Below are 17,738 nucleotides of genomic sequence, written 5' to 3' on the forward strand. Positions count from 1 at the left end.
GAAGCTTTTGCGTGGGCAGAGGTGCTGGCCAGCCCTGGAGGCGTCCCGCGTGCCCATCTTCGGTAGCGTCGCGTACGCTGCGGATGTTATATCTGGCGTCGCGACGTCTTCGAGCCTCAGCCGCGCCTCAGCCGCCCGTCGATTCACAACTCACCCCCACGGTTAGTAATTCTACCAAGTCTTCCACGTTCTCTTTCCTTACATTTCGTCAGGTACAACGAAGAGATTCTGGTGTGTAGTGCAGCACGATCCGCCGGGTGATCTGTGCTTCTGTGGTGACCAAAGTGTTCTCCTAGCAGATCGATTAATACGATTGAGAAAAATTAGCACGCGGGAATAGGTGCGGGAATTCATTCTCTGAAGTTCAGTGCGAAAAGTTCTAAACCCTTTGTGGGCAACCTCAGTCCGGAGCGAAATTTCATCATCTTTTTCAATATCTATTTTTTCCCATGCTTTAAACATTCGACGTTCCAACAATTTTGTATAGAGAAGTTTCTTAGAGTTTTTGAAAGTTTAGAAAAAAATTAGTCCTGGATACAAATAACCGAATTTGCTCATAGAATGTTTGCCAACGGCAGGTTGTAAATCGTCAGTCGAATAGCGACATTATCACAGTGAGAGATCCAACGCAGTTCGATACTTTCGAAGTCTCAGAGACACTTCATAGTGGAAAATTTGCTGCGAAAGACCAGACAAATTAAACGGACGAAGACGTGTTAAAAACACGTAGAAGTAGATTCTGTCAAGATTCTGTCATTGCACTTCTATAGTATATTGAAATTCTAGTATTATAAACGGATTATAAAATATAGAATGTTGAAATTCTACTATTGAAAAGTCGAGGCACCTGAAAGTTAATCCAATGCAGATATCAGTAGCTATAAGATACGACACGATTCCTGCGATTGTACAAAATTAGTCTCAAAGTAGATTCAATATATAGATGCTAACTCTCCTAGATTGTGCAAGATTAATCACACGACCAAATTTTTCATTTTAGAGACACTAAAAAAGCAGCAACATGTGCGACGACGAAGTAGCAGCCCTTGTAGTCGACAATGGATCCGGTATGTGCAAGGCCGGTTTCGCCGGAGACGACGCTCCCCGCGCCGTCTTCCCCTCGATCGTCGGTCGCCCCCGTCATCAGGGTGTGATGGTCGGTATGGGACAAAAGGACAGCTATGTCGGTGACGAAGCCCAGAGCAAGAGAGGTATCCTCACCCTGAAATACCCGATCGAGCACGGTATCATCACCAACTGGGATGATATGGAGAAGATCTGGCACCACACCTTCTACAACGAATTGCGTGTGGCCCCCGAAGAGCACCCAGTCCTCCTCACCGAGGCCCCCCTGAACCCAAAGGCTAACCGTGAAAAGATGACCCAGATCATGTTTGAAACGTTCAACAGCCCGGCCATGTACGTCGCCATCCAGGCCGTGCTGTCCCTGTACGCTTCCGGTCGTACCACCGGTATCGTCTTGGACTCCGGAGACGGTGTCTCTCACACCGTACCCATCTACGAAGGTTATGCCCTTCCCCATGCCATCCTCCGTTTGGACTTGGCCGGTCGCGACTTGACCGACTACCTCATGAAGATCCTGACCGAGAGAGGCTACAGCTTCACCACCACGGCTGAGCGTGAAATCGTCCGCGACATCAAGGAGAAACTCTGCTATGTCGCCCTGGACTTCGAACAGGAAATGGCCACCGCCGCTGCCAGCACCTCCCTCGAGAAGAGCTACGAGTTGCCCGATGGACAGGTCATCACCATCGGCAACGAGAGGTTCCGTTGCCCTGAGGCTCTCTTCCAGCCTTCCTTCTTGGGTATGGAATCCTGCGGTATCCACGAGACCGTGTACAACTCCATCATGAAGTGCGACGTCGACATCCGTAAGGACTTGTACGCCAACAACGTACTCTCCGGTGGTACCACCATGTACCCTGGTATTGCCGACCGTATGCAGAAGGAAATCACCGCCCTTGCCCCCTCGACCATCAAGATCAAGATCATCGCTCCGCCCGAGAGGAAATACTCCGTATGGATCGGTGGATCTATCCTGGCCTCCCTGTCCACCTTCCAACAGATGTGGATCTCCAAGCAGGAATACGACGAGTCCGGCCCTGGCATTGTCCACCGCAAGTGCTTCTAAGCATGTCGTCGTCACATCATCGACGTTGCACGTACACCGAACAACCATCAGTCGACATCAAGCTGATCGGACATGTAATCTGTTCGATCTTCTTGCATGGCTACTATGCTGCAGTAAAACAACTTTATCGAAATATCGCAGAACTTGGATCATCATCAGATCTCATCGAATCTTTATCGTCGTGGCCATGTAACGTCGTCCCTCAGGGTACGACCACCTGGCTGATCATATTGTTGATCTTATAACTCTCAGATCGAGTTATGTAGATCGATTTCATCTGTCACTTCATCACGACCGAGGAAGTCGGCGAAGGTGTTGGTTCTCGATACACAGAGCTGACTCGTGGAAGGCCATTCCTTCTTCAGTATCGGACATTTATGTCGTTCGCGATACGTTGTCGGCTGGTCGCTGCCAAATGCATCTTTCGAGCGAGAAAGGGACATTGTGGGCCTACGCGAAGAGAAAAACAGGATCTTCGACAGGATTGGACCAACTTCGAGGAAAGCTGTTCTCTATTACTGTTACGCGAGATCCCTACGCCTCCAACAAGAAATTATCCAAACTTATTCTATGATACTTAGCCTGCTAATTGAAGCAAACTCACCATCAATATACTTCTACTTTAATTTATTTTGTAAATATTATACACTATGTATTGCTATATTGTTATACGATATCAATCTCAAATTAAATACATACACGTTGTCTCATACCATTGTTTGCGTCCTTCAAGCACCACTCATACCTGATATCTTAGTTAGCGTTAGAAGATAGAACTAGACTCGAAAGGACCGTTCCAGTCAATTTCGATCAACTCCTTCTCTCTCTTCTTGTGTTTTCCGGAGGAATGTCTGCAACATACATTCAGAACCATATTAGTTTAACGTTAATGAATACCTTTTATGCAACATCTTTTTACGACACATATAGTGATCGCAGTCGCAGGAACATACACGAGCATCTCTTTTCTATATCAATTTTATCGATAGTTTATACTTTTTAGTTAATTTTAATTTTAATTCTAAAGAAACATTATGAAAAACATACGTTTGTAAATTTCTACACACGTGTGCACACAGATTTAAGTAAGAAGAGATTACTATTATGTTCCCGACGGTCGGGCCCTAACCACTTTCCCCGCGGGCAGCGGCGAAAAGCCGAAGTTGTTTTAAAATAACTATTGTTGTGACTTCGCGGTAGCAGATGACCTTGGCCTAATATGCCTAATCTGCTTCTGGACGACCCCTTTCGTATATATTTTTCTGGCCCCCACGGAACACTTCCTAAAAAAAGCCCGTTTGTATTTTTCAACAGGCCGATCTAGAGCGTCGCGTCGATGCTTTCAGGGACTTCATGATTTCTCGACGGGGAATATTTCGGTGCATTCTTCGAGGAGCTCTTCCGTCGATAAGGCGACGCCGGAACGCGGGATTGGCCGATAAAAGAGCCGCGGATTCTGCGATTTATTTTCGTCCCTGTGCGTAATCTCGAAATATTCCTCCTGCCCTGATATCTGGTAGAAAAAGGCGAATGCGTATCATGCAAGAGTCAAGCGTCGCCCCGCGCCGCGGTAGCCGGCGAACTAAAATTGACCCAGCCATTAAACAGGCTTTAAACGCCTTTAAAGGTGAACGGGGAGCCGTAATAGCAACAACCAGATGATATAACGAACAAGCATTCTTGAATTCACCGCAAACGTTTATGCAAATTCATATTTTCACCGTCGACTATTGTGATTCTAGAATCTACAATAGCTCCTGCGTTTGTTTGATCCGGAGCTTATCCTCTGCGCCATTAATTCTAATTTTTTAAGGTAACACAAGATGAAATTGTTCGAAAATTTTGATTTTATTCACTGTCAATTAAATTTAAACGTAGAATTTATTTAATTAAACGTAGATTTATTTATTTAAACGTAGAAATTACAAGTGCTGTTGATAGACAGCGGATCTTCATGCAACATAAAAATTGTCTACCTGAATTGCTACAAACTGGAGTGAAATAGAAAATTATTTTCTTTTTTAATATGTTTAACAGGTTGAAGATAATATAACAGTAAATCGCGCCTAACTATTTTTGTCATAATTGCATCAAATCCGCTGTCTAGTTATAAAGTATTATTCAATTTTGGCCCGTTGTATTAAGATCGAATTAACGTCCATAAAAAGTAAAATAATATGTAGACTGCTATCGTTATAAATAGTCTTATAATTGTTGATTATCATCCATTATTTATACACGTCTAGGTATGCACAATTAAAAGCATAAAATAAATTGTTAATTTATGTATCCTTACCTATTTAAAGAATAAAAACGTTCTCTATATAAACTGGAATACTCTCTAAAATTTATTTATGCGGTCTTCCTTACTTTCTATAGACTGCACAAGTATCCACGAATATTATAATTTATTTGCGTTTGTAGGATATCTGTTTCTCAAACAAACCCTTCAGGAAATGTAAATTCGAAATGTTTCGAAATACACGCACAGTTTAAACATGTACTGATTACTATAAAAAACGACAGCGAACTCTTAGGACTTAAAAATCAAAAGTATCAATTATAGGTGACAAGATTTGACGTGGCGAAGAACCTCTCGACGCAAGAATAGAATGCACAATGTAATCGCATGTATATGTCAATATTATATTCAGCGAATGCTTAAACGCGTTCAAGGAAAGGTCTATTTGAACGCGGAAAGTGTTACAGCAAAACTAATTGGAATCCTCTAGGCGCATCATTTCCCTAGAAGCGTAGCGCGACTACCTCTGACACTTCTCCAACAAGACAGCGACAGAGGTCTGAGAAAATCCACTTCCGTAATAAAGCAACACGAACGTTAACTTTGTACCAGTAATATCCACTCTCGTTATAATCTCCAGCGACCACAAAGAGGGAAAGGGATAGAGAGGCAACGAGCTAACGGCGTACCGTGGAACAATACCCCTGTTCACCTGTGCTCTAACCAGGATGATAAATCTTCCAGCTAACAAATGCAGACATAAATCACACATTTTTAAATGATCCCCTCGATTCTGACACGGACATTACTTGTTACCAGATTTAGAACCTTTACTTTTAGCCGATAGAAGACAGATTCGATCGCACAGCGAGTTCTATCAAGAATGGTTCCGACTTGCACACCTGCGGCCGACAATTATCGCATCTTTCTGTGACGAATGGACTCAGTCCGATGCCAATGCTTTCCACACGCATACACGCGCAGGTAGATCTACGCGTGGATCGACGCGACGCCATGCCACCCCAAAACAGGCGAAGGAGCGCGAAGAAACAAATGCAATAGAAACATTAACCTCCCCTTCGAGCTTATATCCATTTCGAGTAATGCAAATCCAACAGAATATCGCGCTATGCTACATGGCATAAAGTAAATGACACGGCGAGGAAGACGTCTACGTGGGTTTTCCCAGAGTCGTAAATGCTAGGGATCGAGTTTACGAGCGAGTATTTCAACTGAACCTCCCTCTGGAGCGAGGAAAAGGGGTGCCGGGAGTCCGGAGAATTGACGAAAAGTCAGAAAACTATAAGGGGAAACGGTTGTAGAATGTTTTCACAGCGAGACGCAGTTCCCTCGGCCCGCGTTAGGGCCTGGGGGCCGCCTAGTTCGGCGAGCGTCGCGACGCCACACGAGGCAAGCCTTTTTCGTGCCTGTCGGGCAAGCACCATCGCGCGAGAATGCGGGGGCGTCCTGACGAGAGCATATATTCGACGTCGCGACGCTCCCCAAGCACAGACGGCACTCCAACTCTGTCCCGTGCACGGTACGTAGAAACTGTTCTCTGGAACGGTATATTACATCTCTTCGGATACTATCGGCTACTTCCTGAACCCTCGACGCTGTCGATGATACACTGTACTCGATCGATCCTCTTCGCTCAATACTTTCGATCATTTCGTTCAACCGAACGAATAATTCCCAGCCGCGGCGCTCGCTTTCAGACGTTCCGCCTTTTTCTAAGGGAGTCGTCGGGCCTCCTTCCGGTTATCGTATCTGAAATAGCACCAAGGGTTCATTTTAATAGTGTTCGGTAATCCAGTGATACGCTGATTGTCTACGAGTGACTGTATAATTAGACTTCGAATCTTTATGCGACATAACAATCTTCTACTTATTTCTTGATAATCTTACTAAATTGAAAACAAGGTGACAGTATCCTTTATTATTTTGATGCACTTTCGCCATAAACGCATCAAATCCGCAGTCTAATTATAACTAACGAACAGTTGTACTCGGATCTCAGAATTTTTAAACCTCATTTTAAGTATTTTTGTCAATAACCTTTTGATTTGATGTTGCTGATAACTTCTGATCTTACGGAACGAATTCAGTCAGGAATATTTGATACAATAGGGTAATTATAAACTGTAAAGCTTCGTTTACCTTTTTGTTATCTGTCAGATAATCAGGTAAACTGAAAGCGAAGAACATCTGCTAATCATTTTTCATTGTAGTTTAATTGTAGTAACAGTGTCTCGAATTGACATTGGACTTGTCTGAAATAACATTGGCAATGAATTCTATTAATTCGAGTACCTCTGTTTCTTATTGAGTCAATTCATTCTGTTAAATCTCTTCTGTTAAATACGAGTACGTATTTTGATTGTGTCCGACCGTATCCACAAATCTTACATTCTTCCATGAAAATAATCTATTTTATTTTAATTTAAATATTTTGTGTAAACTCAAAAAATACTGTTTGATATTGTATCAACAGATTCAAGCATTTTCATACAAAAAAAGGTTCCTATTGTTCCCAACATTTGAAATGATATTTATTAAACTAAATACTACAACCTGGCATTTTTACAAAATAATAATTCACAATTATTATTTTGTTTGTTGTATTAATAAATGTACAATATAAAATTGTGGATACTAATCTGAAAAGAGTCGGTAAATTCATAATACAAAAATAATCTAGACTGAAAGTAACAAGTGGATATTCTTAAATTCTTTTAATCTGTCTACCGCTTTAAATAGGATTTATTAATTGTTAATTTAAGCAGTCTGCCTATCATTAACCACAAGACGCGTCACAAATAGCAAAAAATTATTTTGGCAGGAATAGAATAATTTTTAATAATACAAATTCTCTCGATATATCATAGGCAAAGCCCCGGTTAATCAACATAGTAGCCAGTTCTTGATTCACGGCGCTTTGATCGAGATTTATGCGACAGTAGTGTAGCAATCCAAGAAATTCTAACCGCGCTCGGCTATTTCTAACTTTCCAACAAACCCCTCGCAAATTATATTCACAGCGAATAAAGAGTATAACGTTCTTGAGCAACGAAAGTTCTCAGTTTCCCTGGTAAATAGATAGTTTTCCGTCCAAGGATTTCTGTTTTGGTTAGTTTGACGAGATTCTTCTAGCGAAACTAATCACCAACGCCAGAAATACGCGCACACGAGGCGAATGGCCGGCCCTATCATCGTGTTTAGACATATTCGAGGTCTTTGCCCGTGTGCGAGGCTCGTCCTTTTGTGAGCACAGCATAATTTTGGCACGCGCGGGCCTCGTCGTTATGCTTTATCCTCGTGGACCGAGCACAGCCGCGGCGAACGAAGACGGTGGTGCCCACCATAATCGTCGCTTGCACTTATTAGGGATCGTCCGTCGGTCGTACGTCTAAAGTTAGCGTCGCGGCGCACCAAAATAGTGCTGCGACGCCGGGACCGCTTGCCTATCGTTTTATAGGCAACTGGGTCAATTCTGGCGAGCGCCGACGCTTTTCGTGAAAATTTCATCGAATTCTCCGATAGCCTCTCCATTTCGACATAGCCATTTATTTTTTCTCCGTTGCAAAATTCATTTTTATCTCGCGGCGACACTCGAAGACTGACTTTTTCACTGGACATTCTTTTCGGGCCATTGATTCTCCTTTTTATTTCACATCGATGAAATTAAACAATTTATATCTCGTTTTCAGTCTGCAAGTCTTTTTCGATTATTTTATATTAGTTTTTCTGTTTACCTGGATTTATAATTTAATTTTTTCCTATAAAATTCTTGACAAGAACCTACATATCACAAATCTATCCGTCCTAGTGTTGAACACCACGAATATTCGATTAATTTGTTTAAAGAGACGTAGATTAATCTAACCATACACTTAGCATTTCTGACCCTGACATCAAACGGTAGCTAGCTTACCAAGTGGAACGTTGCGAGGATTATACGTATCAATACTGTGAATGTTTGAGAAAGAACGAGGAACCAAGAAAGGCGGCGATTTCTGTTACAGAGACTAAAAACGAAGAAGAAACAAAATGTGTGACGACGAAGTAGCAGCCCTTGTAGTCGACAATGGATCCGGTATGTGCAAGGCCGGTTTCGCCGGAGACGACGCTCCCCGCGCCGTCTTCCCCTCGATCGTCGGTCGCCCCCGTCATCAGGGCGTGATGGTCGGTATGGGACAAAAGGACAGCTATGTCGGTGACGAAGCCCAGAGCAAGAGAGGTATCCTCACCCTGAAATACCCGATCGAGCACGGTATCATCACCAACTGGGATGATATGGAGAAGATCTGGCACCACACCTTCTACAACGAATTGCGTGTGGCCCCCGAAGAACACCCAGTCCTCCTCACCGAGGCCCCCCTGAACCCAAAGGCTAACCGTGAAAAGATGACCCAGATCATGTTTGAAACGTTCAACAGCCCGGCCATGTACGTCGCCATTCAGGCCGTGCTGTCCCTGTACGCTTCCGGTCGTACCACCGGTATCGTCTTGGACTCCGGAGACGGTGTCTCTCACACCGTACCCATCTACGAAGGTTATGCCCTTCCCCATGCCATCCTCCGTTTGGACTTGGCCGGTCGCGACTTGACCGACTACCTCATGAAGATCCTGACCGAGAGAGGCTACAGCTTCACCACCACGGCTGAGCGTGAAATTGTCCGCGACATCAAGGAGAAACTCTGCTATGTCGCCCTGGACTTCGAACAGGAAATGGCCACCGCCGCAGCCAGCACCTCCCTCGAGAAGAGCTACGAGTTGCCCGATGGACAGGTCATCACCATCGGCAACGAGAGGTTCCGTTGCCCTGAGGCTCTCTTCCAGCCATCCTTCTTGGGTATGGAATCCTGCGGTATCCACGAGACCGTGTACAACTCCATCATGAAGTGCGACGTCGACATCCGTAAGGACTTGTACGCCAACAACGTACTCTCCGGTGGTACCACCATGTACCCTGGTATTGCCGACCGTATGCAGAAGGAAATCACCGCCCTTGCCCCCTCGACCATCAAGATCAAGATCATCGCTCCCCCCGAGAGGAAATACTCCGTATGGATCGGTGGATCTATCCTGGCCTCCCTGTCCACCTTCCAACAGATGTGGATCTCCAAGCAGGAATACGACGAGTCTGGCCCTGGCATCGTTCACCGCAAGTGCTTCTAAGCAGTTATGCTCGATTCAAATTATTATTACTATCGATATTGTTATTGCTACACCTTTTCCCAAAATGTACCGTTCACTGCCGCACCGCTTCGTCTAATTTTATCTCCGTTAGTTTAATCCTATCGGTATCGTTTCTACGTGGCGGTGAGATTTTTTCCGGCGAACATCGTCCGAACATATACGTCATCTTTTGTATATAAGTTTACATCTACGGAATAAATCAGTCTTATATTCTTACAACGAATCAAATCGTAGCTGTTCATTTAACGATCCCCTGAATAAAAGAATTCTTGAACGTTGAGGCGTTTTCGAGGTAATATCAGATCGTTAGTACGCTAGCTCTCAATTAAATTAATAGAACGTTGTCAAAATTCTAATTAGCTCGTCTAGTTAAAACGGTACTCAGCACTCCATTATAATTAACGCAGCTCGCGTTCGCTCGGCAATCCTGCCGAGTTTCAACATAGCCAAAAAAAAACAATAGATCTACCGGGTCCGTCCGGGACGTGTTAAGATACACCGGAACAAAGAGGACGGGATTGATATTTTCTCGTTAATACCATTTTCTCGTAATTCGAAATGGTGAACAGTCAGGGTGGATTCGATCAGTGTCGAAAGCACCGGTGAAAGTTTCGCTACGTAAAAAAAATGCAACAAGTAAAAAGAAAAACAATTGGACAGTACAAAGGGGATCAAGGATTCGGGATATTAAAAAACATTTTCTAAGAAAATGTCGTTTATTAAGTATCTCGTATAAAAATTTAGCGGCACTAGTGTCTACCTAGAGACGAAAGAAATATTTTGGGAGGGGTAGTAATATACATCATCTACCATGCATGGGCTGTATCATACGAGGGAAGAACTCATTGCTTCTATACAAATTACCATGAGCATCCGATCGGACTTCTTTACGTAATCTTTGTTGTCAATTAATCGAAGACAGGTGCACGTTCATCCAGGAACACGGTCATGCGAATCCTTTTCTCTTCCCTTCGATGCGGTCCATGTTTCAAACGCTTGGCTCATTTTCCCTGGTGTATCTGTAAATTTTGATCATCTCAGTCTCTTTCACTTCACCCTCGAGCTTAATTATCGAAGCTTCAACGGAAGTATATCGCGGACATTCGCTATTCTCAACTAAGAAACTACCCTTATACATACTAATCAGAATCACCTGAACTGTTCCCACAGTATACTGCTCGAAAACAAAAGTTTCAACGTTAGGGCCTGTTCGCATCATTTACTGTAATAATTACGTGGTAGCTAATAGTGTGATGATTTATATAATCGTATCTACCTTTTATGAGACAGCGAGATCCCTCGCAGACTTGGACGCAGCGAAAGTGAATCACCTCGAATATTATACTGCTGTTGGTCATGTTCGTGGCACGATCACCAAAGTCAGCGAAACTCTTACTCAATCTGCCGAATCCACCACCGCGTCGAAGAGAGATTGCGTGTAGACGTCTCCGCGGTAACAAATACGCGCCGCGCCGTTTCAGGGTTGAAACTCGGCAATGCGAATCTGCGAACAGTTCGGAGCGGTTCCGCAGCCGAACCTTGCAAAAAGGTGGAGGGGATCGGCGGTGGCTCGAGCTCCGTTGTCGCCCCGCGCATTCCCAATTATAGAAAGCAGCCTAATCACCCAATAATTCGGCTCTATATACTTTTCATCGACTAATTGACCAAGAATCTCCGATGACGGTGCGCGCGGTTGCTAATCGCAACCCTGCAACATTGAAAATACCGTCACGGCGTTGCACATTATGCCGATTATTATTGTTGGCACGCAGACCGTGCAGATTCTCACTCATGCGTGAATGAACGATCCAGAATGGATCGTTGTGTCTTTCTAATGGCGTCGTAATAAATTTAATACGACACGGAATGATGCCGCAAAAGATGAATGGTTGTGTCTTCGAATTCGGATGTTCGTTGATGCGAATTATCGAACTACATTCCGTTCAGTCGGCGTATAGAAGATTGAATTTCGTTTTTGTTATTCTAATTAGTATTGTTATCATGCTTCTAACGTTCGGCGAATTATGGAGTTCGCTCGAATGTTTATTTATATATGGAAACTATCTGGCAACATTTCCTTATTAGACTCGATGTTTCAGTTCGCGAGGTTCAGGACTTTTACAAATAAAATATTGAGATAATTGTAATTAAGATATGGGGAAGTAAAAATTGATTGACAATCATTTTGCAGCCCTTTCTTAGATTTCAGATTAATTCAGTTGAGCCTGTGTCTTGATATCGGTATGGATATTTCGAGCAGTAACGTATCATAGCGAACGTTAGGGATCTACGCGGACGGAATGTAGTGGTTATCAATGAAAAATCGATGCGATCGAGGACATATCGAGTGCCCTTCGACCCTCGGTTATTAGCACCCAACGGCAGCCGGCCCTGGCGCATGACGAGTCCTTATTTGGATTGGGGGGCCGTCGGCAGCCGCCTCGTCGCGACGCACGGCGTCTCTCGTCGTTAGGGCGACTAAGGACTAGGCGGTGGCGGCGGGCTGAGACGAGTGTTAATGCACGATAGATTTCCATCTAAGGGGCGGATCGCTATTTTCGGCTGCGAACCGATATGGATAAAGGGACCCCACAGAGCCGGCACTGTGCCACTCGCCGCTCTCGGTCTCTTGCACGACGTACGCCCAAAGCGACCGTTGCCGATTTTTCGACTCGTCAGTGAACGGTAAATGCATTTTCTCGAGTGCCTTCTATTTTCTAATACAATTCCAAAGCACCAATGTACAAGTGAGACACCGGCAAGTGCTCCTCGGTCCTCGCGATCTATCATTTCGATCGATACCGCCGCGGACACAGTGGATTTCCGTTGGACGCTCCGTTTTGTGCGATTTATTTCACCCTCTTTCGAGTGATCTCGCGGCGGAAATCGATGTCAACTTTGTCCAGGCTACACGAGGACCGAGCACAGTCGATCGCTTCAAGATATCGTTGCTTGAGCTTGCATGTCCGCGGATTATTGTGAAGTGATGTTCCGCGAATTGTGATTTTAACGCTTGTGCCGCACGCTTGTTGACACCGTTGATCCTATTCGACGCGTATCTTGCAATTAACTGATAACTTCTTCTTTTTCCTCTTCTATCTGAGACAGTAACGGTGAATGCAATCTCTTGATTGAAAAAGACTGATTACGGTCGATATCGTTTCGTTTCTATGATCGATACCTAGTTGATAGTAACGAACGGTCTATTCTATGTATAATTGATCTTCAAATCATTTTCTTATGTTCCTCGTAATTAAAATTATTTACGGTACCAAAGAAGTACTGTTGTTTAAAATGAGCATCATCTTAATTAAAAATCCATTATTTATCCTTGTCTATCCTTCTGCGGATCCAAGGCTGGACGTTGACACCGATCAGCTGTTGTCACTGCGCTCCAGCCATTAGATCTATTGTTACTATTTTACCTAAAATTTGAAATCGCTTGTGTTTCCAGAAGATCCTCTATTCATCCTAATTATACCTTGCCTGTTCGTTTCTGCTGAATTTCTGTACGCGTCGATTTTATTATTACTTTAAAATAGAGTATAGTTGCGTAAATCCAGTACTTGAGAATTTCAACTTAGTTTCCACTGCAGTATAGTCGTTTACATAACATATTATAATCACCTTTTTATTCTTATAGTATCGCGAACTATTTTTTATTTGTTACCTTTAGAATAATCTGCTTTTCTAGCAACTAAAGTGATACATAGAATCGGAAAATAGCTATATAATTACGATTGGAAGCAGCGAATTTAATAAAAATAAATATAAATGTAATTGCTCAGAATTGCTCTTCCTTTATCGCTTATCTAAAATCAGTAAATAATTATTAGTAACAGCGATTCCACAACTTGTACTTGTCACAATTATTTTTAGAAAACTTACCTAATTAAACTGTGAATAAGATGCTTATTAATTTGTACTTGTCACAATTATTTTTGGAAAACTTACCTAATTAAACTATAAATAAGTTGCTTATTAATTTTTGCAACTGAGAATCACCCTGATTTAATACTTACCCAACCTTTGATTAATATTCATGTAACAAGAAAACACAATCTTACGTAATTTGTTTTACTCTTGCAGAAAGTAACTAAAACCAGCCAAGATGTGTGATGATGATGTTGCGGCACTAGTCGTGGACAATGGGTCCGGTATGTGCAAGGCGGGATTCGCTGGAGATGACGCACCTCGTGCTGTCTTCCCCAGCATTGTCGGCCGCCCGCGTCATCAGGTTAGCTAAAATTCAAATTGAACTGTTATTCAATAAATAATACTACATAAAACTTAGGGAACATAAAAAATCCTAGAAAAACAAGTCAATCAAACAACATAATCTCAATTAGCGATCGTAAATGTTCAATATGTAATTTAATGATGCTTTCGGCGCTACCGTTTCGATCAATTAATAAATCTAGCAATTTTGCAAAAAACTTTTCTTCTTTCCTAACGTTTCGGTTCAGTTTTGAACCGTTTTCAAAGATAGAATTTGTGTCTCCAATTGATCGAAACGGTAGCGCCGAAAGCATCATTAAATTAAATATCAATCAAACAACTAAGTAAACCACCGAAACAGTAGCAACTTGACTGAGTCGTTTCATTCGTTTCCAGGGTGTGATGGTCGGTATGGGTCAAAAGGACAGCTACGTAGGGGACGAGGCGCAGAGTAAAAGAGGTATACTTACTCTAAAGTATCCTATAGAACACGGTATAATCACCAATTGGGATGACATGGAGAAGATCTGGCACCACACCTTCTACAACGAATTGCGTGTGGCCCCCGAAGAGCACCCAGTCCTCCTCACCGAGGCCCCCCTGAACCCAAAGGCTAACCGTGAAAAGATGACCCAGATCATGTTCGAAACGTTCAACAGCCCGGCCATGTACGTCGCCATCCAGGCCGTGCTGTCCCTGTACGCTTCCGGTCGTACCACCGGTATCGTCTTGGACTCCGGAGACGGTGTCTCTCACACCGTACCCATCTACGAAGGTTATGCCCTTCCCCATGCCATCCTCCGTTTGGACTTGGCCGGTCGCGACTTGACCGACTACCTCATGAAGATCCTGACCGAGAGAGGCTACAGCTTCACCACCACGGCTGAGCGTGAAATCGTCCGCGACATCAAGGAGAAACTCTGCTATGTCGCCCTGGACTTCGAACAGGAAATGGCCACCGCCGCTGCCAGCACCTCCCTCGAGAAGAGCTACGAGTTGCCCGATGGACAGGTCATCACCATCGGTAACGAGAGGTTCCGTTGCCCTGAGGCTCTCTTCCAGCCATCCTTCTTGGGTATGGAATCCTGCGGTATCCACGAGACCGTGTACAACTCCATCATGAAGTGCGATGTCGACATCCGTAAGGACCTGTACGCCAACACTGTACTGTCCGGTGGTACCACCATGTACCCCGGTATCGCTGATCGTATGCAGAAGGAAATCACTGCCCTCGCCCCATCCACCATCAAGATCAAAATCATCGCTCCCCCCGAGAGGAAGTACTCCGTATGGATCGGTGGATCCATCCTGGCTTCGCTGTCCACTTTCCAACAGATGTGGATCTCCAAGCAGGAATACGACGAGTCCGGTCCCGGTATCGTACACCGCAAGTGCTTCTAAGGTGTCTTACCGGGCTCTGGGATTCACGATTATATCACCTGCTTTCTTTTCTTTTTTTTTTCTATTGGTGCTCGGTGATTTCTCGAGCTACGGTCTCCATGGATGCTGGCGTACCGAGGTTACAGAGAAGAAGGAGAGAAGAAGGTAGAATCGGGGGAATGTGGTTTTGGGAAACGAAAAAAAATTACTGAAGTGCCTTTATTCTACACATTTATCAGACTGTACTTTACTTTGTAGTTTATACAACACGACTGTTTGTTATTAACGTTAATTAATTTATTGATAATCTCCTCGGTCATTGCAACGAGCCCTTTCTCGGTCCCGCAGAACGTGTATACACAGGCATACATGTATATCTCTACACATTGCATACATCACAGACACACAGAGACACGCAAAGGCTTTCTTGTTATCGTACGCGCACTTTAATTTGGCATTTGCGAGATTTGTCACGGGGTTGGTAATCGACGAGAGCGAAAGTATACGACAGGAAATAAAGGATAAATACCGTAAACCAGGCGCATCAACGTCGGCTCATATTGCTGCCTGGCGTATTGTTCTTCTTATTATACCATATGATTAATGATAATAAAACTGTATTATATAATAAGTAGATGTGGGATTGTGTGAATCTTATCGCGGTCGATATCTTTGGCGAACGTTCAACATGATGACATAATGGTCGCCGAACAAATTGCGATTTCGTGCCCGGCGAGGTTCGGGAGAAATATTGTGTTTTGGTTTCTCGTGACATTTTACTCTGGATGCAGTGTACTCTGGCAGCCAGCCAATCCATGTGTAACTTTAAGTGACTGTATTTTCGTTCGGTTTCGAGGGAAGGGGTAAAGAAGATCTCTTTCGGAGCGATGAAAAAAAGTTGCTCATTTTTCTTACGTACAATCCGTTTGAGAATAAGCAAGAGTATTTCTATTCGGAACTTTATTATAAAGACATGTACCGTATCAATCGGGGGTACACCGTACATTAAAAAGTTCTATAGTCTCTCCGACCTAAAAATAGTCTACGAACGGTAACTAATGGATTTCAACGTTCCGCGTGAGCTCTTGATCGAAGCGTTCCGCCCAGAGATCAGGACGGAATCTAGCCAGAAGCAATTCGATTTGATGAGACTTCAACATGTTCATGTGACCCGTCAGTTATTTATTCCATTTGAACCTGTGCGCCTTCGTGTTGCATTCGATTCGGATTGTTTCTAGTAAAACGAGACGCCAACGTTTCTCCAATCCATCGATGGGAGACAAGCTGTGGTCTCCTGCTCAACGTGGCGTCTTCGGCTGGCTCAGGGATGGCTGATTTTAGCCGTTTCCTCGAAGGCAAAGGCGCCGGGTGAACCGTAACTCAAGACGACCGGCAAAACTGCGATACAAATAAAGAAATAGCGAAAATAGAGCTGTCGGTAGTCGAACGAGTTGGATGCCTATGGCTGTTGGGGGGCGCGTGCCGGGAGTCCCCGGGAGCTTCTTCTTCTAGCCTTACAAGGCCCCCAAGTGACTTACGTTTATTCTGACGCTTCGACGACTAAAATTAGAGCCTGCCCTCCTCGGGGCGTTTATGCACATGCACGCGTCCGTGCACCTGCATGGGGTGGATGCGCGCCAGTTTAGACTGACTCTATCGCATGCTATCTCTCTTCGTAAGTCGGGCACGTGCTCAACACTTTCGAGAGGAGAGCGAATCGCTTCGACCGCGCATATCGCTATAACGCACATGCTTTTACGTGTCGGCTATTAATACGGACAAACTTGACGAATAAGGCAATCGCTACGACAATGTCCAAGTTCGTTCAGAAGGTTTTTAATTTTAACATAATTGATCTGCGTCTGCTCTTTATTATTTATTATTTAAATTCAAAAATTTTCGTGTCGTGAAATTGGTTAAAACTAGGTCGGTTGTTTAACGATCTAAAGTTAACGATCTATAAATTTTTAAAGAAATATCTATGGTGTTCCCTTTTTAATACAGTATGACAAACACTTAAAATATTCAATGTTAAGAAGTTATGAAAATATAGACTGTAAAAAATGATATGAAGCCATTTTTCGAAAGAAAACGTTATAGCTAGACGTTAATCGTAAATATAAATGTTATTATAGATATATCTTTTGATGCGTCTAATAAAAAACTTCTCCGAGCCTTGTACAATGATAACATATCTACAATAAATCAGACATCAACGAAAGCATTCAGTGTATTGTCACAAACGGTGCTATATCATTGTACCGTTTATATAAAACGATTCCTTTCAATAATATAACGTTATATTATTTATTATTGTAATATAAAGTAATTTGAACCGGCGGTTTAAAAATTTTGGTACATACGAGGATTAAAATTTGTGTAATATAAGGTAAGTCATAAATAGACTGCGGATTTTATGCATTTATAACAAAAATTGGTACATTCAATTTAAACAGTGGACATATTTTAAAAATTTAAGGGCATCAACGTATTAGTTTCAGTTCAATAAAATAATTAAAACAAGAAAGAAATTTTTATATAATC

General features: G+C 43.2%; 3 protein-coding genes across 3 annotated transcripts; all 3 read left to right on the plus strand.

Annotated features, from left to right (window-relative positions):
- LOC143213687 (actin, clone 205) lies at positions 1-2,406 on the plus strand. The gene is made up of 2 exons (XM_076433753.1): positions 1-161; positions 1,001-2,406. Exon 2 carries the CDS (start codon positions 1,022-1,024, stop codon positions 2,150-2,152), a length of 1,131 nt encoding a protein of 376 aa, XP_076289868.1. The 5' UTR covers positions 1-161; positions 1,001-1,021; the 3' UTR covers positions 2,153-2,406.
- Positions 2,407-5,774: 3,368 nt separating this feature from the next.
- LOC143213686 (actin, clone 205-like) lies at positions 5,775-9,824 on the plus strand. The gene is made up of 2 exons (XM_076433752.1): positions 5,775-5,934; positions 8,420-9,824. Exon 2 carries the CDS (start codon positions 8,445-8,447, stop codon positions 9,573-9,575), a length of 1,131 nt encoding a protein of 376 aa, XP_076289867.1. The 5' UTR covers positions 5,775-5,934; positions 8,420-8,444; the 3' UTR covers positions 9,576-9,824.
- Positions 9,825-12,106: 2,282 nt separating this feature from the next.
- LOC143213688 (actin, muscle) lies at positions 12,107-15,364 on the plus strand. The gene is made up of 3 exons (XM_076433754.1): positions 12,107-12,281; positions 13,686-13,833; positions 14,211-15,364. Exons 2-3 carry the CDS (start codon positions 13,708-13,710, stop codon positions 15,213-15,215), a joined length of 1,131 nt encoding a protein of 376 aa, XP_076289869.1. The 5' UTR covers positions 12,107-12,281; positions 13,686-13,707; the 3' UTR covers positions 15,216-15,364.
- Positions 15,365-17,738: the final 2,374 nt, after the last annotated feature.

This window comes from Lasioglossum baleicum, chromosome 11, assembly GCF_051020765.1.
Source record: "Lasioglossum baleicum chromosome 11, iyLasBale1, whole genome shotgun sequence".
Taxonomy (NCBI): Eukaryota; Metazoa; Arthropoda; class Insecta; order Hymenoptera; family Halictidae; genus Lasioglossum; species Lasioglossum baleicum.